The 21,442-nt window shown below is 36.8% G+C and overlaps 1 protein-coding gene across 4 annotated transcripts in view; it reads left to right on the top strand.

The window, feature by feature from the left end:
* The window catches only part of ANO3 (anoctamin 3), a 198,434-nt gene that overhangs the window by 169,243 nt on the left and 7,749 nt on the right, over window positions 1-21,442 (top strand). For all 4 annotated transcript variants that reach the window (XM_042035651.1, XM_042035650.1, XM_042035652.1 and 1 more), the window contains 8 exons: window positions 11,863-11,945; window positions 12,865-13,005; window positions 13,360-13,524; window positions 14,833-14,869; window positions 16,898-17,009; window positions 18,192-18,249; window positions 19,716-19,813; window positions 21,284-21,429. In XM_042035651.1, the coding sequence (XP_041891585.1) occupies window positions 11,863-11,945; window positions 12,865-13,005; window positions 13,360-13,524; window positions 14,833-14,869; window positions 16,898-17,009; window positions 18,192-18,249; window positions 19,716-19,813; window positions 21,284-21,429 (840 nt within the window). The remainder of the gene's footprint in view (window positions 1-11,862; window positions 11,946-12,864; window positions 13,006-13,359; window positions 13,525-14,832; window positions 14,870-16,897; window positions 17,010-18,191; window positions 18,250-19,715; window positions 19,814-21,283; window positions 21,430-21,442) is intronic.

The raw sequence follows: 21,442 nt of genomic DNA, 5'->3' as shown, positions 1-21,442 counted from the left end.
TGTTTTATTTTGGGTGAGTTTTAGTTTTAGTCTGTACTAGGTCAGTTGTAAGTTCACATGTCTCATAAAGCCTCCAGTTCAATTTAGAAAAAGGTTTTATTTCAGCATTATAATTTTATTAAACCAGTTGGACTTTAGTTAGATCCTTACCTTCATTGACATCTTTTGTATTAAGTGATGCAGTAGAAGGATTGCTGGAATTATGGTTCAGCTTTTTTGTCTGCTGAATGGGGTTGAAATATGGGGTAGGACTGTCCTGCTTCACCATGGGTGATGTCAGAGTGACACTGATGGGGAACAACAGGGTGGGTTTGGTTGAAGAGTTATCACTGGGAAGCACTGAAGCCCCAAGAGTAGTGTAGATGACTTGGTGTAGATGGAATGACTTGGTGTCACTGTGCAACTAGGTGTAGGTGCAGCACTTTTTATCACTTCGGAAAAGTCACCTGTTGTTCTAAATGTTGCTAAAGACATTGGTCTTCTGTGGAAGCTTGTGGCTGAGTTATTTATTCCATTTTTGGGACACATTTGAAGAGAAGGTGGTGCCATCAGAGGACCTCAGGGGTATGCCTTTTGCCCCACTGATCATTTCTGTTCTTTTCATTATATTCTCTTTGGTATTGGCAGCTGCTGGTGCAGCATGACTGGTGGTAGAAGGACTTACAGTGGTAGTCACATGCAGAAGAAATCTCTGTGAAGTTAGTTGCACTGCAGAGTGACGGTTTTCTGTAATTGAGCTGTTTTCTTTACTTGTTTCTTTTACTTCTCCAGCCTCAGCATTGCTTTTGTTCCATTGCAGTCTTACAAGCAAAAAAATGAGTCATTCCACAGGAGGATTGCATGGTGTTGAGTTCAGAGTTTGTTTTATACAGAACCTGCAAGAAATTCACTTTTGTTTATGATTTTATTTTACCAAACCAAGTTACTCGATGAAGACCCGAGTAAGTTGGTAAAAGAAGTTAGTGTTACACAATAGAAATCTCACTGATTTACCATGTGTTGATGCTGGAAACTTTATGTCCCTGAGTATTAATGATATAAGAATCACCTAAAATAATTTTGATGATCAGCAAAATTGATCTCTTCTTGATCAATATCAATTGCAATATTGATCTCAGTGTGCTTATGGAGATGATGTGGGATAGCTCGCATGACTGGAACGTTGTCATGGAGGGCTACACACTCTATAGGAGAGGTACACGAGGAAGGGCTTGCTGGTGTCAGAGTTGCCCTGTGTGAGGCAAGACTTGGAATGTATTCAGCTCTGACTTGAGGTGGATGAGGAGTAAGTTGAGAGCTTATGGGTCAGGATAAAAGGGGATAATAGTAAGGGTGGCACTATTGTGGGTGTTTGCTACAGGCCACCTGATCAGGAGGTGGAAATGGATGAGGTCTTCTACAGGCAACTTGAAGTAGCCTCAAAGTCACAGCACTGGTTCTTATGAGGGACTTTAACTGCCTTGACATCTGCTGGAGAAACAACACAGTGAAGCACAAACAGTCCAGGAGGTTCCTGGAAAGCACTGATGACAACTTTCTGAAACAGGTAGTAGAGGATTCCCCAAGGCGTAGCATGTTGCTTGACCTCATACTAACAAATGGAAAGCCTTGTTGGAGATGTGAAGGTTGGGAGCAGCCTTGGCAGCAGGGATCATGTGATTGTGGAGTTCAGTACTGGACAAAGAGGAAGCAAGGCAGCAAGTAACATTACAACCATGATCTTCAGGCGAGTTAACATTAGCCTCTTTAGGGATCTCTTGGAAAAATCCCATGCAAATAGGCCCTGCAGGGAAGAGGGGTCCAAGAGACTGGTTGATATTCAAGGACCATTTTCTCCAGGCTCAAGAATGATGCATCCCAATGAGAAAGGAGTCAGGCAAAGCAGTGAAGAGTCCTGTCAAACATAAGCAGGAGATACACAGGAGATGGAAGCAGGGTCAGGTCACTTGGAATGCATATAGAGAGGTTATCAGAGTAAGTAGAAGTGAAACAAGGAAGGCCAAGGCCCATCTGGAATTAAATCTGGGCAAGTATGTCAAGGACAACAAGAAAGGCTTATTCAAATGCATCCATAACAAAAGGAGGATCATGTGGCCTATTATTAAATGGAGGGGGGCCCTTGTAGCTGAGGGCACAGAAGAGGCAGAGTTACTGAGCGTCTTCTTTGCATCGGTCTTCACTGACATGGCTAGATCTCAGGAGTCTCTGTCCCAGGTGCCCAGGGTAAAAGAAGGTCAGAAAGAAGAGATTTCCTTGTTCAAGGACAATTGGGTTAGAGAATACTTGGACAAACCTGACATCCACTACTACATGGGCCCTGACAGGATGTGTTCACAAGTGCTGAGTGAGTTGGCAGACACCATAGCTAGGCTGTTCACAAATATCTTTGAAAGGTCTTGGTGATCAGTAGAGCTTCCTGAGAACTAGAAAAAAAACACTGTCACCCTGGTCTTCAAGAAAGGGAAAGAAGGAGGACCCAGGGAACTACCTACAAGTCAGCCTCACCTCAATCCCAGACAACTGTAATCAGTGGCACAGGGTCTAGTTGGAGGTCCACCACTAGTGGTGTCCTCCAAGGTTCAATACTAGTCCCAGTATTGTTTAACTTACTCATCAATGACTTGGGCAGAGGGGCAGATGGCCCCTCAGCAAGTTTGCTGATGACACAAAGATGGGAGAAGTGGCCAGTACCCCAGAGTGCTGTGCATCCCTCCAGAAGGACCTGGACCTCATGCACCAGTACAGGCCGAGGACTGACCTGCAGGAAAGCAGCTCTGTGGAAAAGGACCTGGTGGACAACAAAGTGTCCATGAGTGTGCCCTGTGGGCAAGAAGGCCAATTGTGTCCTGTGGTGCACTAAGGAGAGCATTGCCAGCAGGTCAAGGTTGGTGACCCTGCCCCTCTGCTCAGCCCTGGTGAAGCACATCTGGAGTGCTGTGTCCAGCCCTGGGCTCCTCATTTCAAGACAAGGAGGTCCTGGAATGGTTCCAGTGGTGGGTTATGAAGATGATTAAGGGACTGGAGAATCTCTCTTAACACGAAAGGCTGTGGGAGCTGGGCCTTTTCATCCTTGAGGAGAAATGACTGAGAGGGGATCTCATCAATATATCTAAGTATCTGAAGGGAGGGTGTTAAGAGCATGGAACCAATTTCTGCTCAGTGTCAAACAATAGGACAAGAGGCAATGAGCAGAAACTGATGCACAGCAATTTTAATCTGAATGTGAGACAGGACTTCTCTCCTGCTTGCACTGGAACAGGTTGCTTGAAGAGGTTGTGGAGTCTCCCTCACTGGAGATATTCAAGAACTGCCTGGATGCAATCCTGTGCCATGCTCTCTGGATGACCTTGCTTGAGCAGGGAAGTTGGACCAGATGATCCACTCCCTTCTAACCTTACCCATTCCATGATTCTGGAACAAAAGCTTATTTGCGTAAGAAAATTCCATGGTTCTATAAACAGACCTCATACTCAGAAGGGAATAATTCAAAACCACTTTGCTATAGAGTGAGGTAATGAAACATATATGGATGGTGTTCCCAAGGCAATGTTTTCTGGGCAGACAGCAATTCTAAGAGCATGCTAAAGAGTTATGCTCCCTTGTGAAGAATTAGAATTGTTACAATTAACCTGGAAAGTTGATGGATAATGTTTTGTGACCTTGAGCAGTGATTGTCATATGAATGCTGCCAGGAGCAGATTGAAAACTAATTGGTCCAGAGGTTATGAATGAGGCTGAATTTGTGTGTGGACTTTTTCTGCTATACAAAACTGGAAACAGCATATTAGGCATTAACTTTTCAAATGTTAGATTGAGAAGAATGAGAAAAACTCATCTTGAAGTCACATGATTGTACTAGGTCTGCTGTTCAGTATATGCTGCTCAGTGGGGTTTTGACGAGGGGTATTTTTTCTATGTATGAAACAGATTGCGATCATCTGGTGTTTTAACTCCCAAGCATGAGCTCTCATATGACAGCACAGTAAATTGTATAAGTTATTCTTCAGCATCATTATGTAATTGGGTGTCCATGTATGTGGGTACTTTACCACCTGATGTAAGGAGATTTATACCTGCAAAGACTAACTATTTCTTTTGTCTTCAAGCCTCTCCTACTTTCTTACGCTTTTTCCTATGGTTGTTTTTTTTTGAGGGTTTGTGTTTTGTTTTGAGGTGGTTTTTTTGGGTGGGAGGAGCAGAGAGAATAAGGGCTGGTTTTATTAATTTGTTTGTTTGGATTTTTTTATTTAGTTTTATATTTTCCCCAGCTGAGCTTCTTTGTATGTAACACTGTTAAGAGCAATGCGAAGAGTACATACAGTGATGCTAGGTAGGAGTCAGCTATGGCTAATGCTTTATCAATGGATAATTAAAATCGCATCAAGGTATTTAATTTCATTTATTCTTATTTATTTTGTGCTTTGAAGGTGGCACCATTACTTGAAACACATGTTCTTATACAATGTCATTTAATCTATTTTAAAATGTATATTCCATTTCTCCACACTGCTTATTTTCCAAGTTAAGATCAGTTCTATAGTGAAGGACCTATGCTTGGAAAAGATTTGTAATTTTCCTAACAAAAAGAAAAGAGAGAATTTCTGCTTGTCAGTTAAATTCAGGATAACCACTTTAATCCCAAACAAGCAAGCCAAAGAAAACCATGTTGAAGTTAAATTATCAGCTCCAATTCTGTTTGCAGTAGGAACAATAGACCTCCAGAGGACTATTAAATGCTGTACTATCTGAATATTAGATTTTGATTCATTAGTAGAAATATCTGCAAAAAAAACCCCAAAACCTTGAGAAAAAACCCCAAAGTTTTCAAAACACGCGCTTTCATTTTAATCGTATTATTGTTTCAATAATGATGTGTTCTTTACATGATTTTATTAATAGTCATTAGTGAACAAAATGGTTTTTGGTCAAATTGGTTATTATCCCTTCACTGTAAATAAACTACATAGGGAAATTGTGCTCCATTCACATTGACTGTAATTTTTAATTCCTAGAGCAGTGTACAAAGGAGTCAGTATCCTTGCTGAACAAATTCTTTGTCATTTTTTGTGATTGTCTTGATTTGTGTAAGCTTTGTGGGGAACCATCGAGAACAAACCTCCTTGCTTTGAAAGTTATTGTAATTGTCAGGCTGTATTGAATTGCTTCCTTGTGTGTGCAATACTTAAGACTTTTTTTTTTTAGTGAAACATCAGTGTTCATACAATTTAGAAAAATACTGAAGTTCTTCAAGGACAGTCATTGCCTTTAGAGCTGAATATGCAAGCAGTGATGTTGCAGTAAAACAGCAGTGCTATAGATTAGCCAAATTTATAGAAGAACCCTAAACTTACATTAACTGGTTGAGTAAGTGTTTAAGGAAGCTATGAACAGATTATTAATGGAAAAAACCAAAACAGATTGTGCTATTTGGTTCACTGGTATTCACATTCCTCCGTACCAGCTCAGTGAAAATCAGTGCAATAGATATAGCCTGAAGTGAGTAGAACTGGGACAGTAGACAGTAGACATGGGATTAGGCTGAAGTTCAGTTACCTAGATTAGCCTGACCTTTTCTTTTTTGGCAAGAAAAAGAGGTTTTTACATACGTTGGTCACCATCATGTTTCTTCAGTGGGTTTTGCACTCTGCATTTTCTTCTGTGCTGATAGAGTCACATTGCATCTGAGACCTGTGCCAGCTGAGTAGAAAAAAAGCCGGTTCCAGAAAGGGGAAGGTTGAAATTTCTCCTTCAGTGTATGGCTTTACAAAGAGATGTAGTGGCCCTTATTTAAGGTCACCAGGATGTGAATGAATTTCCCATAAAAATGGCCCTCCAATGTAAACCTGAGTATGTAAAAATAGGTTTTTGGTGTGATAAAATAATTGCAACATTTCCTGACCACAGCCCAGCACCTGCCAGTGATAGGCATAATGTCTGCAAAACCTCTGCAATTGTCAAGAAAATAATAATTTCAACTTCTTTTATGGATAGATAATACAGTCTTTAGATCTATAAACTCAAGTGACATTCTTTTGCCTGTCATTAAATTGAACCTTTCACCATTTCCCATTAGATTACTTAGGAAGTAATTTATGGAGTAAATGGTGATGTGATTAACAAATTATTAATGGCACTTTTTTTATCTGAGATAATATGTTCATATTTGCAGAATTCTCGAACTTAACAGAAGCCTCAATTTTACCTTTGCATCTATGAAATAAAAATAGACAGAACATATAAAGTAAGAGATAGACTATTTAACTTCTAGAATTCACAAAGAAATAATTGCAAATCATGGTCTCAGAAACATACTGGATGTTTGGTCATGTGGCTCTTGGCTCTAAAATTCAGATTGCTCTCCAAAAATGACATTCTTCTAAATTTAATGAGTAATAAACATTACATTTTTAAGTCTAAATGTATTTTAATTTTTGTCCTGAGAAAAAATAGTGTTTAAATTTTTAGTAAACTACAAAGAGAAATATAAATATGAATTTTAATCTATAATTAATTTAATTTTTATCCTCTGTTTACTATTTAGCAACCTGACAAATATAAGTGCACTGGCGTAGCTTCTGAAGTGTTTCCTGTCAGTTTCCGGTAGAATTAAACTCAACAGAAGCAATAACAATGTAGTTTCTAACAGAAGTTTGCTATAAAGTGTCATATATGAAATACTGCTCTCCATCATCAGCATTTAAAATGGCTCTGAACTTACTCTGAGGGAAATTCTATACTTGCTTGATAAGGAGCATAAGTACCCACTAAAGAAAAGTATGAGTTGGAGGGAAATACTGTCATTGCTTATGATTGCTACTTCTCTGCTTTAATATTTGAATTACGAAATGGGTTTTATTTTCAATTACTTTCTCAGAAATACACTCTAAGTAGAATTTGACTACAACAGTACTGATTGCCTTCCCTAATACAGTATAAAAGAGCATATTAATCAGATCCACTAATAAGCATAGAAACCCCCTTCGACTTAACTTTTAAGCTCTACAAAGCTTGAAAGAACCTCTTGAAATACTGCTGTGGCCCAGAGTGCAATTAGTCTGTTGGGGAGAGGGGAGTGCAGGTACAATAAGAGTGGCTGCGAGACAGTGGTCAGGAACATGCCATGCTGGTGAGGCGAGGTGAGGTGGGGCAGCCCTTCTCTGCATGTCTGGGATCCAGCCCAACCAACTTTCTGCTGACATGACTCAGCTCTGTCCTTACAGAGTCCACAGAAATTGCAGTGTTTTTAGTAAAGTGGGCAGACAGTGCTTATTGATTAATAATTTCAAAGTCTTTGAACTAGTATTTCAGAAGGGTGACTGCTTCCTGTAAACTATGGAAACTGTTGCTCTGTGTATGACGCAACGATTAATTTTAAAAAAGATAGCTTCTTTTTATTACAGTTTTCTACAGTACACTTGGTGAGATGAGAACTGGTAAGGTCTGTCTTCTACAAAATAAAGCAGCAGTTTGAAATTTCCATTAAGAAAAGCATGCTGCTAGAAATGGATCTGCTCCTATCTCCAAATACGTTCACAGTGGCAATGATTTAAGAAAACAATGTAAATCCGAATTTTCTGAGTTTATCAGATGTCATTAATTTTTACTTTTGAAAATACAACCAGCTAGGGATCTGAATGTTACATCTCTTTCTCCTCTCTTTTTATCTTACATTCAAAAATACTGGATTAAATTAGGAATGAAAAAGGCATATCATATAGAACTTCATATGCTCATCCAGTCAACTCGTGACTTTTTTCATTCTTTAATCCTTTCTGTATATTTATTCTAGGCTGGTATGTGGTGAAGAGAGACTCAGAAATGTTTCAGTATTGTGTGACTATTTGAGTGGAATGACATGATGTTGTCATCTGTTTCCACTTTATATTTTTAAGCAATCAAGTGCAAATACCTTTGCATAACTTACCCTTGAGGTAAGCGTTGAGGATATGTTATCTACAGGAGGTATTTATATAGAAGCAACTGGTGTTGTTTCTTGAAAATACTGCATGGACAAGTGGAAGTTTTTCTGTGAGATGGACCAAGTTCTACGAGTTCTAATATCCCTTTGGGGGGAAGTAAATTGTTTAGTGGCATGAGATGGGGTGGTCTGTCACGGGAGGGAGGACAGAGTTGGATGCTGTGGGTGTGGTTTTCTGATTTTTGGTTTATTTCTTTGGAATCTAAGATTCTCTTCAGTGTGTATTAGCTAGCTTCCAATTCACATTTATTCCTGTGTCTGGGTGGACATCTATCTAATAGGTTGACCATGAGATCTGAAAACAAGCACCACTAGTTTATGTCCAAATCTTACACAGCATTAACCAAATGACAAGTCATGTGCTGGGGTCAACAGTATTCACATCTGCATGCACACCTTATGGTGCTGATAAGCCTTTCTGAGAGTTTTTTTTTAAAAAGAGGTTGTTTGAATAGCTGTATAATATTTGAAAATATCAAGATCTTAAATATATAGTCTGAAATTCTGTCCAACTATATCTGTTGAAGCGGTATGAAAGTCCTACGCCTCTAGTGCTGTCCTGGACTGAAGCATTGGCCTTGCTTCAGTGTGCTTGCTCTCTCTTTTGTTTGTTAGCAATTTAACTCATCTCTTATGAAAAGTGAAAGCTTTTTACCTCAGTTACTTAACATCTAATAGAAGATGTTTGTGACTGAATTCTTGGCTATGAATTGTACACCTGCAGCATGGTGCCAGAAGGCTGGTGCTGAATGCTGGCCCACTGTTCCTGGAAAGCAAAACCTCCAGCAGTGAGACAAGGTGTGATCAGATTTGGAGCTGTGGCCCTATGCAGGCAAGGTGGTTCAGAGTTCTCCAGGAGTGTAAGAGGAAACTAAGCAATCCTTCAGCTGTAGCCAGTATTTTTTAAGTGGCAGTTTCAACTCTGGAGAACACCACAACCGTGTGCAGGGCTACAGCCTTGGGGAAAAGTGGCTGGAAAGCTGCCAGCTTTAAGTTTAAAAGGACCTGGGGGTGCCAATTGATAGCTGTCTGAACATGAGCTAGCAGTCTGCCAAAGTGGTCAAGAAGGCCTGTGGCATTCCTGGCTTGTGTCAGAAATAGTGTGGCCAGCAGGACTAGGGCGATGACTATCCCCCTGTACCCAGCACTGGTAAGGCTGCACCTCAAACAATGTGTTCAGTTTAGGGCTGCTCACTACAAGAGAGACATTGAGGTGCTGGAGTGTATCCAGAAAAGCATGGTGGAGCTGAGGAAGGGTGGAGCATCAGTGTGATGAAGAGCAGCTGAGGAAGCTGGAGGTGTTTAGCCTGGAGACAGAAAGGCTCAGAGGGGACCTTATTGCTCTATATAGCTACCTAACAGGAGGAGGTTGTAGTAAGGTGGGTGTCAGTCTCTTCTCTTGAGCAGCAAGTGACAGGATGACAGGAAATGGCCTCAAGTTGTGCCTGGGGAGGTTTAGATTGGATATTAGGAAAAATTTCTTCACTGGAAGTGTTGGCTGGCATTGGAATGGGCTGCCCAGGGGAGTGGTGGACTCACCATCCCTAGCCATCTTTAAAAGATGTGGTAGATGTGGCACTTATGGACTTGGTTTAGTGGTTGATTTAGCAGTGCTGGATTAACAGTTGGACTTGATGTTTGAAGAGGTCTTTTCCAGGGTAAATGATTCTATAGTTCCGTGATTTTAGATCTTCATCGGTGTGAATACTGGCAGTTTAAGGGCTGTAAGCATAAGATAACTTACATAAGAAACTTTCAGAGGTGTACAATGGGCAGAATTGCAGACTATATTGCAGAGCATTGAATAAATCAATAAATCTTTAGTGATCTTTAGATCTTTAGAGTGATCTTTACCACAATTCTGGACAAAAGGAAAAGAAGTACAACATGTATATTGAGATTTAAAATTCTGAAATGCAGTGTGCTCAGGGAAAAGCAGGGGAGGCACCAGATAATTTTTTCTGTGGGAAACTGGAGGCTTGTGTGTTTCCCTCTAAACTAAGTTACCCTGAACCCTTGAAGAGCAGAGAAAATCTCTGCCAGGTCAAAGCAATGGTAGAACATGAATGGTCTCATCTTGATGTTCAAATGGTTGGATTAGTCATGTATGTCTTGTTTTTCTGGAGCAATAATTGATAAAAGTCAAGGCTTATACTTTTCAGAGTGTGGAGATCAGAACAAGAGATGATTCAGTGAGAAGTTCCTATCAACCAGAACTGGAAGGGCTGGATTGCATGGAGAGCAATTGGAAGTGGGTGGTATTAGTAGTGTGATGCAGTAAAATAAAGTCAGACTTTAGGAAGGATCCAGGCTTTCTGTAGAATTGGACATATACTTGAATTTCAAAATTCTGTTGTTTTTTTCACTGTTACTTAGACTAGAACTTTACACCACAGCAGAAGTTGTGTGAATTGCTTTTCTTCCAACATACAAGGCTTTTTATATACCTTTAGCTTTTTTCTCAGTAGCCCTGTAGCACAGCAAAATTACTATGAATTCTATTCTACTATGGGAAAGAGAACATTGCAGCTTTTTAAGACCTCAGATGAGTCTGGAAAAGGTACTTCAGTTGAGAGGTGTAGTTAACAACTTGGCCTTGCTTCATCTAGATAGAAGATTTCATTTATCACTGCATTGTCAAATGCTTCATGCACATACATAACATAAAAGACATCATTTATTTTTATTCATATAATACTATAACCTATTATTGGTTGTGGTAACACACAATGTCAGTGAGAAAAGGTTGTTTCACCTCAGGTTACTCAAGTACAAACTCCATTACTGCTTAAATGGAGACGTGGGTGCTGTTCTTGTTAAGAGCATCTGAAAACTTACATCTGTAATGAATACAAGATCCATGCTTCAAAGAATAAAAGAACATACAACCTAGAAATAATACTCAGGGAAAAGTTCCTTTCATTCAACAAGCCATTATTTATGGGTTGTGGTGTGGTGAACTTCTGCTAAGTTCAAGTTGCTGTGCTTTAGTATATTATATAGATAAGTCACGTGTATTTATGTAGATATAAGTATAATATATTAACTAATTATAACTGTATCAAGTATATATAGAAACCCAAAAAGATATTAAATATAGTACAGAAATGTAGATAAAGGTAGGAATATGAGACTATCTTGTTCAGTTTGAGTTAGAAATACTTCTTCTGAGCAGTTGGCTTTCTAGAAGGAAGCAAATTTTCTTACTTCCTATTTGAATTCATTGTTTTCCAAGGAACAGTTTGACAATTCTATGTTTTGTCAGGAATCACACCCTAAACAAGGTGTCTTACCCTCACTGACAAACTACAGTGTTTTGGAAATTTGGAGATATTTATTAGTTGTAGTTATCCTACCAAAACCCCTAAGTACATGGAGAATCTGATTACAGTCTCTCACCTAGATGAGAAATAATTGTCTAAAGAATTATTCTAACAGTAAAACTGTGCAGTATAAAACTGGTATAGCTGGGAAAGAAGTGAGGTTGTCTTGATTTGAACTGAATAAAATGAGATAGCTCTTAGCTCTTTATTAATAGATGTCATTGTGAATATGTATCCTTGTTTCTTCAAGGAAAAATTTTATGTTTTGAATACAATTAAAAGTAAAATGATGAATTTGAAGGGATGGCAGTGTCTCATATTGACAGGTACCTATCTCTGTACAGATACTGCAGACAGCAAAAATATGATTCTTTGATAAACATTGTAAAATAGTGTTTTAAATTTAACAGGGATTATCCTGAAGTTAATTAGTTAGTTTTTAGATTCTACAGGGAAAACTGTCAGAAAGTGTCTAATGATACGTATTACATTGCTGATTTTCTTAAGATCTGCATGGCCCTTTTTTTCCCCCCACAACTAAAGTAGAGTTGTTTTCCACAGCAACAGTCTTTCTAGAGTTTTGGAAAAGACGGAGAGCTGTATTAACCTATGACTGGGACCTCATAGACTGGGAAGATGAAGAGGTAAGAAGAAAGAGAAGTAAACATGTAAAGCCTTGCTATCAGCATGGTTAAAGTCTCAGTATCAATCCAAATTGTATGTCAGTCATCTGAGTTTGTCATTCAGATGATATTTGTATTTATAGCACTAGTTGCAGAATACAAAGGTATGCTTGAGACTGTACAAGGATACTTTGCCTTTTGCAACTAACATTATAATTCCAAATATAATTCTGCATATTAAAAGTATCCTTTGAAAAACCGAGTGGAAATACTTCCCGTACAGAGGATGGGAGATACTTCTGATGTCAGCACAGATGCCTTTCAGTTCCATGGTTTCTTGTTCTGGAAATTCCTGATCCTGCACAACAAAAGACAAGCAACAGGACAGAAACGAGATTTTGTATCCTTTGGAGAGGCATAACTTATCCTTGAACATTCTGTGATCAGCATCAGCAATAATAAAATTTTATTATTCCATAAATCATTAGTCAACATAGCTGTAATTTACTTATACTGGTGATTTATTGCAGTTTAAGTCAATAGACTTTACTTGTTTTACAGCTTTCCATAGATGGGTAGATAGAAGCTGGTGGCTTTTAATAAATGCTCTCATAACACAAAAAGCACCATTGTAACTGGCCCTAATTTCTAGTTTTCTTACCAATTTTTGCAGACAATCTAGTGTCTAAGTCACCAATATAAGCCATGATTCTTTTTAACACACTCACATAGTGGGGAAGGCTCCTATGGTTTCTGTTCTTTGCTGGTCTCTGGCACTGCTTCCAAGGATTTTCAAAAGAGCCAGTTATCTAGGTATTTGAGTGGAAACATTTTAAAAAATCATTTGTATCAGTATAATTTTCTACTTTATAGCACATGTATGTCTGACTGTTGAGAGAAATAAGTAATACAACAAATGGAATCCACCCTGTCATTCCAGGAAGAGCTGCGTCCCCAGTTTGAAGCTAAATATTCCCAAGTGGAAAGAGTAAATCCCATCACAGGAAAACCTGAACCTTTTCAGCCTTTCCCTGATAAGCTCAGTCGACTGATGGTGTCTGTCTCAGGAATATTCTTCATGGTGATGTTTAATAATATTAGAATTATTGTATTGTAATTAATCTTATTCTGATGTAAATAGTAACTCAGCATGAGTGCATTCATTAAGATTAATGGATTTATATAATATAGACAAAACTGTCTCAGTCTTCCTGCTTGTTCAGGGATCTCTTTCTTTCACAAGATGGAATATAGTTATATTGTAAAAGAACAGTAAAGAAATGTTTTAACTAATCTTGGTTTTTTGTTCTCTCAAATTCTGCTCTCCAGAACAAATAACTACCTTTAAAACACTTGTTTTGTTATTCCAGTGGATATTATTTCAGATGTGATATCTTTTGTTCTAATACCTCTGCTCATAAATACATACCTGTAGATTTCACTGGTCCTTACTGCAGTGTTTGCAGTTGTGGTATATCGACTGGTAGCCATGGAGCAGTTTGCTTCTTTCAAGTGGTATTTCATCAAGAAGTATTGGCAGTTTGCAACATCTGGCACTGGAGTCTGTATCAATTTTATGATCATCATGTCGCTGAATGTTGTAAGTCTTCTGTTCTTTTAAAGGAGTGGTTAATTTAAGAGTAATTTTTACAAGCTTACTGAGTTAACCATATATTAGATATCTACATGTTCATCCTTATAGCAGTGTCTGAAGCTAGTATTTCAGTGGATTTTTCTCCTCTGATACCATGTTTGTCAATGTTTTTCTCTAATTACTCCTTGATTTGTCACTGCACATCTTTGCTTATGTCACCAGGTTACAGGGGTACAGATTGCTGCTTTTTGCATTTGTATTTTTTTAATATTAGCTTTTGCAATAGATCTCTAATTGGAATGACATTGTTTTCTTGGCTGAGAATTTGCTTTCTAGGTTGTTTTTAGTTAATGACTTTGGATTCTTTCCTTTCTTATTTAAAATTCAGCTATGATATCAGTGTTGCACAGTCCTAGAATCACTGTGATATAAGGTTTGGTGTAAATTTTTTCTATCATGTAAAAGCACAGGTTTAATCATTTGCTCTTATAGCACTACACAGATAGAAACTCTATTCTTGCAGCTGCGGTATTATTTATTGTCTTTCTGTTCCCATGCAAGCACAAACAGATAAAAAGGAATAATAACCCAGCAAACACTGGCTTTTAATTCTCTAAAGGACATTGTGCACTCACTGCAATAAGAAATAATTTTTCCAATCAGAGTCATGTGTTGATTAGTGTTATTTATATATGATCACTTCACATAATAAAAAGTACATTCAAGTGAACAAGCAAAGCTATCAAAAATAGCTTGCTATTTATAGTATACTCAAGGAAATATATTTCAGAGTTGGCAACTTCCTGGGGCTAAGGCATTTAAAATAAAGACTGGAGATAGTCAATATATAGAGAGATAAGGAAGTTTTCAGTAGAAGGCTGATATCCTCAACCAGTATCCATATTCATGCAAAGGAAAACAGTACTATGTCAAGGGATTTTTCCTACTTTTAGATTACATAAGTCCGTTCTTGAAATTAGAGGATAAACATCTAACTGTTGATTAAGAAAACCACTGATGTCTGAATATTTCTCTTGATCGATTTGTTTTTGTTTTATCTTTATTGTATATTTAATGTATATTTATACATGCTTATATACATTTACATGGATAAAGAGAATGGGACTGGAGGAGTTTAATGAAGTCTTTATAGAAAACTATACACATTACATAGCTGCAGCATCGCTGTCCCTTATCTGTCCAGATACCTGTAGAGCAAGAGAATACCATGCTTTTGATGCTTGTTTTCATTCTGGATTTGTCATCACAACAGCCAGGATGTCCTATACTTACATCATCTAATTTCCTTTTTAGGTATATGAAAAGGTTGCCTATCTCCTGACAGACTTAGGTATGTAGGTCTTTACTAATGATGTTGTTCTTGCTGGCTATGGCATATACCTTTGTAATTCCATAAAGAAGTGTTTTGAAAACTTCATCTATGAAGTATGTTTCTGGCATTTCTCTCAACAAGTGAGAAATATCACAGAAAGAAAATAAATTATTATTTTACTGAGGAAATAAAATAAAACTAAGGAATTTATTTTTCTACTTTTAATGTTTCATAGTATACACTGAAAAACAGTAATCTTATTTTGAAGCAAAAGTCGAAACCTATTCTTTCTTGCCTGCTAAAGGGTTTTTTCCATTTTCCCCAAATGCTTGTTTGTTTCTTATTGATTTTTAATTTGATCTTTCATATGGAAAAAAAAGGGTTAACATAAAATTAAATTGTCCAGGATAAAAATGTTAAGTCGTGAATTTTAAAGTAGCTCTAATTCTGTAACATTAAAATTTTATACTGAAGCCTCTAGCTGTGATTAGATATGTACATGAGATAAAGCTTTCTAGCTTATAGAAAACAAGGAAGCAAAGACAGAATTTAAGATCTTTGTCTGTGTCAATGTGTAGCTGTTTAGTGTTTTGTTTTACATGCTCACTTTTAGCCCATGTCAAAATATGCAAGTGATCTTGTCTTGGTTAAAATGCCAGCTGGCTGCCTAAATTCTACAGCTCCCTCTTTTGGTTGAAGTGTTAAACAAGGTGCTCAAAACTTCATAGTGCTTCAGGTAACAGGCAGCTGAACAGGGTAGAAAAATTCAGAATGTATAGTCAACTTACTCAAATTATTAAAATATTTTAAAGTCTTTTTTCATATTAAACTGATTTCTATTCCTTTTAAAATATATTATATTGTTACAGACCAGAGAATGGGAAAGAAAATAATTGTTGAAGTGTATAAGCAAAATACACAAATTTTTTACAAAAAGGGTTTCTTGAATTAAACATAATGGAGCATTAGGTGTTTGAGCTAGGTAGCTCATTCTTCTTGCTAAGGTGTTTTACATCAGAAAAGGACACCCTTCTGGGAACAACTGTCCATATGTAAAGCTGGTATCCTGTATATTGCTACACAAATTTAGTCATTGTTAGACCAGAGTAATTAAGTAGTACAAATTTTAACTGAAAAATCCAGGAAGTTTAGATTTACAACTCATATACTTTACAACTCATGTGCTTTAAAATTTTACCAATGTACTATATTCCAAGTTTGATACATCCATCAGAGATGGATTTTGTAAAAAATAATTAGTAAACATTATCACAAAGTTCTAACTCAGACATAAATAGTGTTCTACAAACCTTAAGGAAAGATATCCAAGGCAGGGCAGACCCACACAGAACACTTGTAGCCCTACTACACATTTCTACATTTCTTTCCAAAAGAACCTCTGTCCTTTCCTCATTGAATTATAAACTGTTTGGCACTCCACAAGCATTATGATAGGGAAGTCCTGAGGATGAAGTGATGGTCCTACAGAAGTATTTAGAAGGTGAGAAGCTTGGATGAGAAATCAACTGGCTTTTAGTTGATTCTTTCACCTCTGCTTTCCTTGGCTTCTTTCCCCGACTATTGCTCTACTGATTCCAAGCGCTTTTGGGTTTTTGGGGGGATTGGGTTTGTTTGGTTGGTTTGTTGGTTTGGATTTTGTTTGTTTGTTTTGGGGTTTTGTTGTTGTTTTTGTTTGGTTGGGTTTTGTGGGGGTTTCTTGTGTTGAGTTTTTTTCTTTGAATCAAGATACCTTCAATCTTAAGCCAAAAAATTCACATTGGTTTATGAATTATTCATGGCAGTGAAACAGCTACCTTCCCATAGTATTATGATTAATTCTGAACCAAGGGGCTTCTATCTTCTGTTTCCACATAGAAACAATGCAGTCTGAGCTGGGGCAGTGAAAATAAATCAATTGCAACCTAATGGGGCAACCATGATTTAAAACCCTCACTTGTTTTGTTAGCGTTGATTGATTTGTGAGCAAAATTACACATAACTCAATTTCTTTTTTGTTTATATAATGTATATTGTGTCTTTCTGAAGAGCACCCTAGAACAGAGTCTGAGTGGGAAAACAGCTTTGCCTTGAAAATGTTCCTCTTCCAGTTTGTCAACTTGAACAGCTCCATCTTCTACATCGCCTTTTTTCTTGGCAGGTAAATTATCTTTGCCAATTGCACTTAAAAGAAAACTTGCACAGAATTCAAAATCTTCACTAATTTCATAGATTTGAAGAAAATACAGTGACAGTTTGAACTGTAAGGTTTAGGTATGAGTTGGTTTCTGGGCATAATTAAAACATGAAATATTTTTAAATGTATGGAAGGGTTGGACCCTTGAAATGTTTACTCATGAAACTAGAGTAAAAATTCTACTTTTTTATGGGGTGTACATGACTTTCCTACTAAATAAGAACTCAGAACTTTTGAAAATGCAGCCAATTCCTAAATGTGGGTCTGTATTTAGCCCTGTGTTAATAGGCTTTATTAATCTTTTCTTGTTTATTCCCCTTGAGCAACATTTCCAAGAATGCATTTCTGTAAATAGTAAATATTGTCTGGAAAATCTTATACAAGAGTAGGAAGCATAAATTCTGGCTCCAATTTTTGTGTGTATCTTTAGCTTAGAGTGTGAGATACAGCACAGATCTAACCTTGCTTCATCTTTAGTTCAATTTTGTTATGGTCACACTTACCAATCCCGCAGAACCTACAGAATATTTCAGGGTATCTTCTATAAAGTTCTATAGTATCATTTCAGGTCAAGATTGTTTGGAAAGAAACTAATGAAAACAAACAAGGAAAAAAAAAAACCACTCATAAAGACTGTTGGTGATAATCTGTTACATTCGGTGGTGTATTCAGCATACAGTATTAAAATTTCTCTGTGTCTTGCTCTCTCCTGTATCTAATATAGAAACCCAGGCATGGGTTTCTTTCTCTCTTTTATAACTTTCACTGAAGTCGTCAAGAATTGTGATTCCTTATACAAATCAAGTGTACACTTCACATGGGCAAGCAGATCCCTGTGCTGCAGCTAATTCCTATTAATTATAACGGCTTGCTTATCTCCTTAGAAGTAGATTAGAGTCTGAATATCTAACATCTGAAATCTCTGAAGCTAGGATTTTTATTCAGGACATAATAAAAGTTTAGGATCACTTGCAAAATGATGGTCCTTGTTTGCATTCTGAAATGTACATATCCTACGGACACCAAATTTAAGCCTGTGTGATTTATTCTGTTGGTATTTCCTGAATTCAGTGGGTGGTATGAAACAACTACTGATACAGGGTGTTCCTGGAATGTTCACTGAGAAACAGAAATCTTATTTTCCAGATTTGCAGGCCGCCCAGGAAAGTACAACAAGCTTTTTAACAGATGGAGGCTGGAAGAGGTAAACAATCCTGTTTTCTGTTCCTGTGATATTTCCATGAGTAAAAAGAAAATGGCTGCAGGACATGAATGCCCATTTTAAAGATTTTATTATTCCAAGTGCAGAAAATACTAAACTCTTATTTATAGCAAAGGATAGGATAGAGGAGATGTGTTTTTCCTTCTGTGTTCTCCACTCTGCCCAAGACACGCAAGTTCTTTCTGCCTCTGCCTTAGGGAAAAGTCATCAGTGATAGTCCCTTACGTCACAAGCACTATGAGTCCTATGGGAATGGAATCTCCTGGTATTTGGAATTTTTGGTTAGAGGACATAAATATAATGCCATCAGCTCTTGTATCAACTTTATAAATTTTTGTCAGCACAGAAAAAACACAGATCTGTTGGAGTGGGTCCAGAGGAGGGCCACAAAATGAGTCAGAGGGCTGGAGCATCTCTCCTGTGAATACAGGCTGAGTTGCAGATATTCAGCTTGGAGATGAGAAGGCTCCAAGGAGGCATTATTACTGCCTTTCAATACTTAAAGGTGCTTATAAGAAAGAAGGGGACAAATTTTAGGGCCTGTTGAGACAGGGCAAGGGATAATGATTTTAAACGAAGAGAGGCTAGATTTGGACTAGGTATAAGGAAGAGAATTTTATTTTTATTTCTATTTATTTATTTTTTTAATTTTTTTTGTTTTATTTTTATTTTTACTACTATTATTAGGATGGTGAAACATTGGGACAGGTTACCTAGAGAGGTGATGGATGTTTCCCTGGAAACATTCAAGGTCAGGTTGGATGGGGCTTATCTAGTTGAAAATGGCCATACTTATTGCAGGAGTTTGGACTAGATCATCTTAAGGGATCCTTTCCAACCCAAACTAATATATAATTCTAATATTTAAAAGAAGAAAAATATTATTTTCAAGATTTAAGTTGAATGTTAGAATTGCAACTACCAGTATGCTGAAGTTCCCTCTTTCCTCTGAAAAACAGATTTCTTCTATTGCAACTTGGTAGCGACAGAGTAAAACATTGTACCTTTGTAGTCCATGATCTGAAAAAATGGTTCTGTAATTACTTCACATTTTGATATGGCAGTCTATACATATATCTGTAGTTAAGATACCAGTACCAGAAATTCTGCTAGTCTCTCTATAAACTCAGATTCTTGCAAATGAAATATTGCTCCATTCTTTTGAAATTGTTTATTGGTCTAAGTGAAATGGTCTATATAATTTATCATACATCTAGCACACATACCTTTAATTTAGTCAATATGATCTAATATCTAACAATATGTCTAAAGGTTGTTTAGCTGAAGTCTGTTAATATTTATTTTATTAATACTTCTTTTAATATTTCTGCAGATGGAGATTAGTGGTTTTCACCACACATATTTAATATTTTTATTAACATTCTGAACAAATAAAAATAAAGGAATTATCTGATTTTTAGCAATAGATCTCTTCCACTTCATTTCAGTGTCATCCTAGTGGCTGTTTGATAGATCTCTGCTTGCAAATGGGAGTTATTATGGTTTTAAAACAAATGTGGAACAACTTCATGGAACTAGGCTATCCGTAAGTTCAGATGTTAAAGTTCATTTTAAAAATAGTAAATACATGATTCAGTGATAGGGAGAAATGGTATTATGTTTGGAGAATGTTTTCACTTGTTGTACCTCACATATTGTCACTTTATTCCCAAGGAAAGCATTAACTGTTGCTCTAAGATAAAGCTTCTCAGAGTATGTTAAATATCTAAATTTTTTATTATGTTTTCATTTTCCATAATACAAACAGAGATGTTCAGCCTCTGAAGAGACTAATGAGCTAAGAGTCTTACAGTTCTCTTGAAACTGGAAGAGTATGTTTCCAGTAAAAGGTTGATCATCAAATATTGATCTAATTGAAGTCTCGACCTTGAAAATATGTTAGAAATATGAAAATGTGTTAGAAAGGGTTTTGCTCAACACACATGCAATTGCAGTTGTTCTGCAAATGAGGGATAATGTACTGTATGTTGTGGAATGAGGATTTTTGGAAAGGAGAAACCTACTTGAACTACCAGGCTTCCTGTCTTCTCAGCCAAGCAGGATATTAACTTCATCTAAAATTTATTTTAGAACATGCTTATATTCTGTTACGGAAAGAAGTGTTTTGTTTTGACAAAACCATTGTTTGCAACTTAGGCAACAATTTGTCTTTCAGTAACAAGATAGATCAAGAACCAAACACTAAATTAGCTTGAGAAAAAAAGAGCAGACTTTTTATAAAAATACTTACAAGAAAGTTATTTCCCATCTTTAGTCTCTTTTCCATAATATCTAGAAACAAGCAGTAGTCTTTAATTGGTCCATGTGTCAGTACTGGATAATATTTTCATTTGAATAACAGTTTAATTTATGAGCCTACTATCTCCTTAATATTTATAACTACTTTGGGAAAAGATCTCTGCACAGCTTTATGAAGAATAGTCTTAAATATTTCCACCTTCAGCATTCAGCAACACCTTCTTAAATGCTTATTCCTGCTTTAAGAAAAGAAATATTCTGTAGAGCACCTAGATCTTTAGGTTTGTTCAAAAATATATGTATTCTACTATTTAGTGTATTCTAGTATGGAGTTCTTACTGAGTTCCACTTACTTGGTTTGTCTTTTACAGGATTGAAGATAAAGTGCTATTAACTTTTTAGTGCTCTCACTATGTATGATTTTTTTTCTTGTTCTTCTTTTTATTTAGTCATTCAGGTAAATCCTACCAAAAAATAAAAAGTCTATGCAAGCATGTTCTATATTCTGAAAAGCTTATTTGTACAATGCCAAACATGCTACATTAAAGACATAATTAAAATTATAATGCAGAATTTTGAGATCTTTTATAAGTTCTTTGCATTGTATCTAAGATGATATTGTAAAATTTTCCTTAAAATAGCTAAGTAATCATCCAGGTGCATTTGAAAATAGGCCCACTTATTTCAAAGCAGTACCAGAAAGTATTTTAAATCTCTGCACAGATAGAGTCAATAATATTCTCTTTATGTAATAAAGTTTATTACAGAACTGGTGGTCACGACGCAAAATGAAGAGAAGAGGGCAATCAATGGAGAATAAAATTTCTCTTCCTCAGTGGGAAAAAGATTGGAATCTGCAACCTATGAATCTCCATGGTTTAATGGACGAATATTTAGAGATGGGTGAGCAAATCTG

This window comes from Corvus kubaryi, unplaced genomic scaffold (genome assembly GCF_017639235.1).
Source record: "Corvus kubaryi isolate FWS band 111438036 unplaced genomic scaffold, C.kubaryi_AGA036_p1.0 37384, whole genome shotgun sequence".
Lineage (NCBI taxonomy): Eukaryota > Metazoa > Chordata > Aves > Passeriformes > Corvidae > Corvus > Corvus kubaryi.
This window is presented reverse-complemented; position numbering and strand designations above follow the sequence as displayed.